The sequence below is a fragment of the Nannochloropsis gaditana genome (assembly GCF_000240725.1).
Source record: "Nannochloropsis gaditana CCMP526 unplaced genomic scaffold scaffold446, whole genome shotgun sequence".
Taxonomy (NCBI): Eukaryota; class Eustigmatophyceae; order Eustigmatales; family Monodopsidaceae; genus Microchloropsis; species Microchloropsis gaditana.
Genome location: NW_005803507.1, coordinates 16,429 through 25,004, shown reverse-complemented (window position 1 = coordinate 25,004; position 8,576 = coordinate 16,429). Strand labels below are relative to the sequence as shown.

The 8,576-nt window shown below is 51.8% G+C and overlaps 3 protein-coding genes across 3 annotated transcripts; 1 reads left to right on the top strand and 2 right to left on the bottom strand.

Moving 5' to 3' along the window:
* Positions 1–2,066: 2,066 nt before the first annotated feature.
* Positions 2,067–3,243, top strand: FRMB (S-formylglutathione hydrolase; the record flags this gene model as incomplete). The annotated part of the gene is made up of 2 exons (XM_005854609.2): positions 2,067–2,475; positions 2,706–3,243. The coding sequence occupies exons 1-2, from the start codon at positions 2,096–2,098 to the stop codon at positions 3,241–3,243; spliced, it is 918 nt and encodes a 305-aa protein (XP_005854671.1). The 5' UTR covers positions 2,067–2,095.
* A 756-nt stretch (positions 3,244–3,999) lies between these two features.
* Positions 4,000–5,402, bottom strand: NGA_0199600 (ethanolamine kinase 1; the record flags this gene model as incomplete). Its single annotated transcript, XM_005854612.1, has 2 exons — positions 4,000–5,332; positions 5,398–5,402. 2 exons carry the CDS (start codon positions 5,400–5,402, stop codon positions 4,000–4,002), a joined length of 1,338 nt encoding a protein of 445 aa, XP_005854674.1.
* Positions 5,403–6,021: 619 nt separating this feature from the next.
* NGA_0199200 (kua-ubiquitin conjugating enzyme hybrid localization domain-containing protein) lies at positions 6,022–7,417 on the bottom strand. The gene is made up of 2 exons (XM_005854608.1): positions 7,280–7,417; positions 6,022–7,203 (listed from the first exon to the last, which is right to left on the bottom strand). The coding sequence occupies exon 2, from the start codon at positions 7,167–7,169 to the stop codon at positions 6,093–6,095; it is 1,077 nt and encodes a 358-aa protein (XP_005854670.1). The 5' UTR covers positions 7,170–7,203; positions 7,280–7,417; the 3' UTR covers positions 6,022–6,092.
* Between the last annotated feature and the right edge of the window lie 1,159 nt (positions 7,418–8,576).

Sequence of the window (8,576 nt, the reverse complement as noted above, 5' to 3'; positions counted from 1 at the left end):
CCATCTTCAAGGGCTGATACCTGCTGTGCGGACTCATATAAATATATGTGTGTCTGTAACGGGACCCCGTCAATATGCTTCCTCCCCTGCCATACCTCGCTTCTTTTTCACCTCCAACGGGAACAATGTCGTCTGGCGGGTTTCCGGGAAGGAGGCCAGGTAAAGAGAGGCGTCTGCTCATCTTTTCCTAACCCTTTCCCCCTCCCCCCCCTCTTCGTGAAACAGACGAAGCAGACAGGGATCAAGACGGGGTGATCAACGAGGAGGAATTCTTCCGCGTTATGCGAAAACGAGGGAATGCGCCCTTGGATGTGAGTAAAGGAGGGAGAGGGAGTAGAAGGGGGGGTGGGTGAGGAAGGTAATTAACTAGGAAAGGGCCAGCCCGCGCGTTTTCCGCAATGCTGTATATCTTCCGACGTGCGCGGGCCTTGATTAAAGTGCCAGTCAATTTCCTGGATCGTTATTTGTTCCTCACGCACGTGCACTCCTCCCCTGTGCACGCTTCTTGGCAGGACATTGACTCCGACGACGACTATTGAGGTGCAGGGAGGTCGGTTTGGAGGTGGAGGTTAAGGATGGGCAATGGACAAGAACACAGGAAGCAAGAGATATGAAGGCAGTGGAAGTGGTGGAAGGAAGGTGGAACCAAAAGAAGAAAGTGGGGAAGGGCGTGCAGGCGAGGCACAGGTCGGGACGGAGGGCAAGTGAGAGGGAGCGGCGCATCACGCATTCAGAATATAACGACGGGACGGGGAGTCACGGTTTTAGATGAGCATAAAAAGAAGGATGCCCTTGAATTCGGCGCTAAACTCTCTTTATTTTGGAGCGCGAAGGGTTACAGTGAAGAGGCTACCTAAGGAGTTAAAAAAAAAACAGAAAAAAAACAGGGCACTTTAAACCAGCCATGAGCATTCGCGCCCGATTTCTTTCTTGCATCGTGTGATGGACTAATGCTTCGCCAGACTATTGTGTGATATGAGACGGTGCGCATCAATCACCATGTCACATGAGCCATATACGGGAGCACTTTGTATTGAATCCAAGCGGCGCTAACCCTGTGTTTAATTCGTGGGGGATGTTCATGTTCAAAGTGTGGGATGTGGGGTGTTACTTCTCCATGCCACAAGAGTAAAATGATGAAGGATGTGGAAGTTCTGTGAGCTAGACGCAAAGGTGGGATAAAGTGAGATGTATAAGGATGAGCAAAGCGGTAGTGCTAGCACAGACTCATTTTTCCATGGAAAGGTCTCACGACTTCACACGGTTCGGTGCGAGCAGCTAGCGAGCGAGCAGAACGCGAGCATCGTGTGCATCCTTTACAGCACTTGTTGTGTCATCAGACGATTGAAATGCACCACTTTTTACTCGGGATGTGCCCATGCAATAAGTCCCCCTTCCTTCCACTCTAGCCACGCCCTGCCCCTATTATTATGCCTCGAAGGCAAAGCCACTCAGAGGCAGTGATAGAGCTTCTCGCATTTTTCTTACGGTGCTACACGATTTTACAGGGACTCCCAGTGCCTCATCCCCCTCTCCATGATGACGTAAGACCAGTTTTCCCAAAGGTTTGGTTTCTAGGTTTTTTACCCCCCCATCCTACGACCCCCGGGACCTCGCCGTCGCCTTTTTCTCGCCCGAAAGCAACACAACGGAGGCGACGAAACCCAATATATGTACCGAAGATCACGCCTGACTTGAGCGTTCCCCTTCAAAAAGCGCGTGTCAAAATTTAAATTCCATCGGTCACGGTCTCGGACTCAGTCTTGGAGTGTGGTTGGCGTTCATCACTATTTTCAGAAGGTCATTCATGAGAATCTGAAGGATACATAGGAAAGACAAGTCCTCAACTACAAATAAAGCACCCAGGAGTCCATCAATACCCTCTGACGCAATGTTTTGTCCTCATAGTGCTCCAACTTTCCCTATAGCCCACCCTGTTTATTATTTCGATGCTTAGTAGGTATTCGACGCGTGGCGTGGGTAGGGTGAAAGGTAGAGCGACTGTCTCCAGAAAAATGACACACAGGGCTTTGAGGTACACAATTCATGTCATGCACATACTTACTAGATAAATCAACGTGTAGGTTTCGCTCTCATGTCCAATGTGGACGCCTCCGACTCGGCGGCGCAGGGTCTTACACGCCTGAACCGGTGGAAAGCATGCGGCGGATTTTTTGAGCAATATACCCATCCGAGCTCCAGCACCAACACCGTGATGCGGTTTACCGTTTACTTTCCTCCTCAGTCTGCCCATAAACCTGTGCCTGTCCTCTATTTCCTATCAGGCCTGACGTGTACCGATGAGAACGTGGTGCAGAAAGGATTTGTCCAGTCCCAAGCCGCGAAAAGGGGTTTGGCGGTGGTGTGTCCGGATACCTCCCCCAGAGGCGCCGGTGTGGATGGCGAGGACGAGAGCTGGGATTTCGGCACAGGGGCAGGATTCTACGTGGATGCGACGGCGAGTAAATGGTCTCGGTACGTGGCATATTCGCGGTCCTGGAGGTCATGGGATCTGACTCCGTGCGCAGAACCGACGACGTTTGGTTACAGGGGGACACCCACGTAATGGGATGTACGATGATCTTTGTTTCCAGTTCGGTACGGAGGGAGAAAAAAATGTTTCTTCCAATCAGCGTCCCTCGCGCAGCCCCCACATGCCCGTAGCCTCCCTGCCCTGACTCCTCCCCGCTCTCCGCTCCCTCCAGGCATTACAACATGTTCACGTACGTCACACAGGAGCTTCCGGCCATCCTCCACCGTCATTTCCCCACCGCCCTCCTTCCTGACGCCCGGTCTATCTGCGGGCATTCCATGGGAGGACACGGTGCCTTGGTCTGTGCCATGAAAACCTTCCTCTCACAGGGCGGTCCTCCCTACAAATCCGTCTCCGCCTTCGCCCCCATTGCGCACCCAACCGCCTGCCCGTGGGGTCAGAAAGCTTTCGGCGGATATTTGGAGGGGGACCAGGGGGCTGGCAATGCCGGGGAAGGCTGGGACGCGACCTTGCTCATGGAAAGAGAGGGGCCCTTTCCCTTCCCCCTCCTGGTCGACCAGGGTACGGCGGACACGTTTTTGGAGGGACAATTGATGCCAGAGGCCTTGGAAAAGGCCTGTGCGAGCAAAGGACAGGACGCGACGATTCGTCGGCAAGACGGCTACGACCACTCCTATTTCTTCATCAGTACATTCATGGCCGATCACATCGATTTCCACGCCAACGCCTTGGGTCTCCCGAGGGAGTGAGCTTGTCCTCGGTGGTCATGAAGGGGGCGGAAAGGGGCAATGCTTGCGTCTTCAGATAGGATCGACATCACCGGGCCACGCGTGTGGGGTAGTCCATCGGCACGGTGTGGATGGGTTTTTGCCGCGCGGTCTGTCCGTGACGTGAAGAAGACGCCATGACCGAGAAAAGTGTAGAGGAGACACTGTCATCTGATTGTAGGTGGTGCCGTGCCTGGGAGCGAAAAGCGATCTCTCTGCGCTTGCAAGGTGGCTACGGGCATGGGGCTGGCTTTTTGATCCGATTGCGACGCCCGGAGTGGAGTGGGAGGACAGGATGTGCCAATTAAGTTCCGTGTTGGGCCTGTCACAGTAAATGAGGAGGGGATCCGCCACCAGCGTGTAAGAGGGGAGATGGATAGTAAGTGTTATGACAGGAAAGGAGCATAGAAAGGTTCGTGCAAGAAAAAATCATCTCCCACGAAGTAGGGGTGCCAGAGATTTCCCTTGAGATCCGTGGTTGTAAATTTTTATTTTTCTTCCTTTGTTGATTGTACCTTCACGTACACTCCTGTTTTGTCATCGAATCTGATGATCCTCCGATTAAGCGATGAAAAATAAAATTTACCATAATTAAGGTAAGAATCACAATGGTTTGGAAGAATTCGCACAAAAGCTCACAGTAGTCTTCGATCGTCATGAGCATACCTCCCTCGACCCCCCCCGGCAAAGCCCGGCAGGTCTCCCGCAAGGCCTCCCCGCCCGTTGCCTGTCACCCGCTCAAAAGAACCTTTGTTTAAAAGCAGCATAGCCGGTCAAGCGCTGGCTGGCGTACAACAAAAAATCGAAATCGATGGGAGAGTATTTGGCCTGGATGATCGCCCAATAGCCCCAGAAAAGGTGGGCGGCACAGGCGTACCTGTTCACCCAAATGTACAATCCTTCTAGGAAAGCGTTTTCCTCTTTCTCCTCCATTTCCTTGCCTCCTACTTGCCATCGGCACGCGTCGAGGTAAGCCTTGAAGAACCACTCCTGCTGCGCTCTAGAAGGGTAACTAGCCTCGTAGTCAGGGTTGTACCCGGCATATTCACAAAAGTGATTGCCCAGATCAAACCCCCGATGGTTCCATCCGCCGTACTCAAAATCGATGAATTGGACCCGCCCTTCTTCCGCCGGGCCGCTTGTGGCCTCACCCACGATGGCAGCCCCAGTTGTCTCACTTTCCCCTCCATCTTCAAGGGCTGATACCTGCTGTGCGGACTTCCCCGTCCCCCTCCTCGCGTCCGCATCCTGGCCCTCGGAGCCGCCTTTTGCCCCTTCCCATACTCCCTCAACCTCGCGTCTTCTCCACATCGGATTGTACAAAATGTTCCCACACAAAACATCCTGGTGGGAAAAGACCAGCTCTGCCAGGAAGTACCGGGCTGCTTCTTGCCCTGATCTCTCCCTTCCTCTCTCCACTCCACCCTCTCCTTCCTCCCCGACCAGCTTGTCCTTCAACCACTCCATTTCCTTCTCCAAATTGTTCAACCCAATCGCTTCCAATTGTCTCTGTTTTTCTGTGCCTCCCTCCTGTCCATCGGGCCCCTCGAATGAGATATTTTTTGCCAGCCTCGCCCACTCTTCCATCTTCTCCCATACCACAGCTTTCCTTCCTCCCCCTCCGTTCCTCTTCCTCTTTCCCATCTCCTCCTCCTCCTCCTCCTTCGCCTGTCCTCCTTCATCATCCACCTCTATTTGCAAAGCATGCAGCCTGGCCATTTCCCGTGCAATCATTCCCATAAAATCCACTGGGGTCCCGCCGTTTCCTTTTCTTTGACCCGTCATAGCCAATTCCTCCGGGTTCAACGGGCGTGCATCCAACCAACCTTCCACCCGCCCATTGGTGAATCTTCCCCAGTATGTTGGAGCGTATTGCACGGCGGATAAAGCAGCGAACAGTCGATTTTCCTTTTCACGGTCGATGATAACTTCCGTATTGCGGCCGTAGATGCGGACTATCACATCACGAGGAGTATGGGGGCTTGCAAGCGTGCAGGTGGAAGGCAGGGCAAGCCGGTAAAGGAGATTTGTAATGCCACCGCTTATGACTGCTATGGTGATGTCAGCGTCACTGCTGGCGGAGGAAGGAGGTTGAACGGGAATAAGGGCGGCCCAGCCAGGAACAATCTCACGGACGACATCACGGAGACCTTGGTTCAAAAGCTGGGGGTCGGAGTAATCAATGATGTAGGGAAATACGCAGCTAGCATTGTCGAGATATGATGAGCGCGGTATTGAGTCGGAGGCCGGAGTTGTACGTGTTGTCGAGGTAGACATCCTGGGGCTTTAGACGGACAGGGGATGAAAGAAGGTCAAGCGCTCAAGCTTTGCGAAGGTTGGTCGGAAGAGCTCTTCTGCGACCGCTGACAAAACTTGCCTGTGCCACCTACATAAGAGTGTAGACGATACACATGAAATTTTGTCCCGTGTGTATTTTTGGCAGTCATTGTTGCAAAAAACCCTATGCACATGTACCTGTTCAAGCAGCTTTCTGTCGGGCAATTTCAAAATTCCGACGGATAAGCGACCGTTTCGGCCGAAGGGGGGAGGTTAAACGGAAAACCAGTTTGGGAAAGAATGTAGTCAAAATACTTTTAGCACCCATCCAATTCAAGACCGGGAAACATAGTGTCGTCATATCTTACAGCTGTCCTTTTCCTTAAATCAATGTGTACCGACGGTTTTGAGCTCACTTATACTCAAGGACTTTGAGTACAAATTCAGGAAGAATCTCACTTGCATTGCCACTGATAGAGTGTGCGATGTAATTGTTTCTTGGAACCATTTATTCTTCCACTAGGAAAATCAGATTTATTTATTCAAAGATGCTGTCAAAAATTGCTTTCTATAAAGCTCATACATGAGGATGAGAGACCCAAACAGAGGGCCCTCGCCATTCCCAAGATCTCTTCGACATATAAGTATACATCGCTTTCTTGCCCTCCTCCATACACAACTTCTCCACCCCATTCCCAAAGCCTCATATTGACAGAGATAATGCAAGGCAAGCCTGCCAACGTCATTAATATAAAAGCCGCCAGCCAGACCCATTGGTTCGCGCATACCTTGGCTCTCACAAAGTTTATCACCGGCTCAGACAGTCCGCTAAGGACGGGAAACCCCACATCAAAAGTTTGATGATGCCGTCGATGCAAGGCTTCGGAGACAAGAAAACCTCGGTCCTGAAGATATTGCGCGAAAGCATGGCGTTTGCCTCGAGGAAAATGAGCTTGTCTATGCGCCCACTCTAACAGGTAAGCATTGACCAGCCCGCATGCCATTGTGGCGTGAATGTAAGGATTAAAAAGTCCGCCATGCGCATAGAAGACAATTGTGCAGACAATAAATTGCAATGCAACGATGAGATTCAAATCGGCGGCGATTTGAGGATAGCTACGCAAAGTAATTTCGCTGGGTATGACATGATGATATTGGAATTCTAGACAGGCCTCCCACAACACTGGGAGGAACAAGAAGGAGGGGTTATCAAGGTTGACATGCAAGATAGCGCCATACAGCTCAATATACAGGTAGGTGATGATGAACGCGCTCATTCCGAAGGCAAGGGAGGGACATCGGAGCAAGCCCGCCCCTGTGAGGGCCCAGTACGCGTAGAGAAGGACCATCCACCGATGCTTGAACACGGGGTTACCTCTTCGTACGAGCTCATACATTGGCCAGTCGGGATGAGAAGGGGTAAGGACCTTCTCCATCTCTTGTGCCCGCTTCATCGCCATGCCATTTAGCTTCTCTATTCGCTGAGCTGGAGTTAGAATCCTCCACGTGCGGGCTTTGCTCTCGGAGTCATGCCCCCCGACCGCAGTAGAAGAACAATCATGCAAGCGACTGTCTGGTCGTGATGTACAATTCGCGGATCGGGTGGTTGTGGCTACCTTGGTGGTCGACATGGTGAGAATCGCCTGTCAAATCGCGCGTTAGCCTCTGTAAGGTTGGTGGGGACTTTTGGGGTGAAAATTGTGTCAAATAAGACGCAGAATGCACATTTCCGCGTACTCACGTGTTTAGCAAACGAGACGACTAGCAAAGATTTAAATGCACCTAAAAAGGGTGTTTCCACCCGGAGCTTCCTCACCGAGGGCTGAGAACTTCTTTGAGAGTACTCGTTTTCCTGTAACGTTTCCGTTGTTTAAACCTGACGCAGAAAGAAAAGGAAGCTGTATTAGAGCTAGTTGAGCGTGGTTATTGAGGGCTGTGCCAAGGAGACACCCGAGTTGCTTTCTTTCTAATGATCTTGCCAATCCTTGCTAGGCCCAAATGACACATGCGGGGAGTCACGATGGCGTCATCCACGTGTGCCGGAATCATGTCCTCTTGAATACGTTCCTACCGTGCGTACAGTGGACGATACATCCAATAAATATAATGAAACTGGTGCTTCAATTGTTCGTACACCAGCGAGACTTCTCAGGATTGTTGGGAAATAAAATCTGAAGCAGGACCCCAGCTTATGTTGCTATCGAAAAAATCGAATAAAGATATAAATAAGCCTGCTCCGGTCTCGGTCAGCTTTGTCTTTTGAATCTCTAAATGCGTATCAATCAGTCGATCCTGGGCCACAATTAATCCATAACGCTAACTAATACCATAAAGCTTCTTGGTTGGATGATGAATGATGACTTTGAAAAGAAATTCATGGCTCAAAGCCTTATCCTCCGTTCAGCGAACCGGCCACAAGCTGCACCTGAAAACAGTATAACATCACAAAATTTTGTCGATATGATTCAGTATTAAAAATCCACGAATCGTTCTTTCCTGATGGTACCTTTTCCTTGCATACATATTTACATTTGCGCTCCATGACGACATTTCTCTCGCCATCACCATGTCCGCCATGACCCCTCCACCATCCGCATGCAGCACCCACTCACTCCAACACGAAGACGTTTTCAACCGACTGCATTCGCGGACCACCTATCCAAATCTTTCACAACAAAGGGTGCACTGCCCCACCCGCCGCCCCTCCCACCACCTGCCCGATGGACGCGTCCACCGACGCCATCACCTCCTCCCCCCACAGCCTCCATCCCGTGGATATGATCTCCCCCGTCGCTACCCCGATGGCCACGTCCCGCAGTACCCTAGGCCCTGCCTCTCTTCCCCACGCCCACACCAAGCGACCCAACACCTGACGGTACTCCCTGGTCAGCGCGACTCCGCCTTTTCCCCCGCCCTTTTCCCCGTCCACGGCCGGCAAGCGGGCGACTGTGGAAAAAGTTAAGGTGTCCCCACCGTTGTCGGCGTGGATGGCGGCAATCACGCCCGGTACATGCAATGCCCCCATCACCGCCACCACC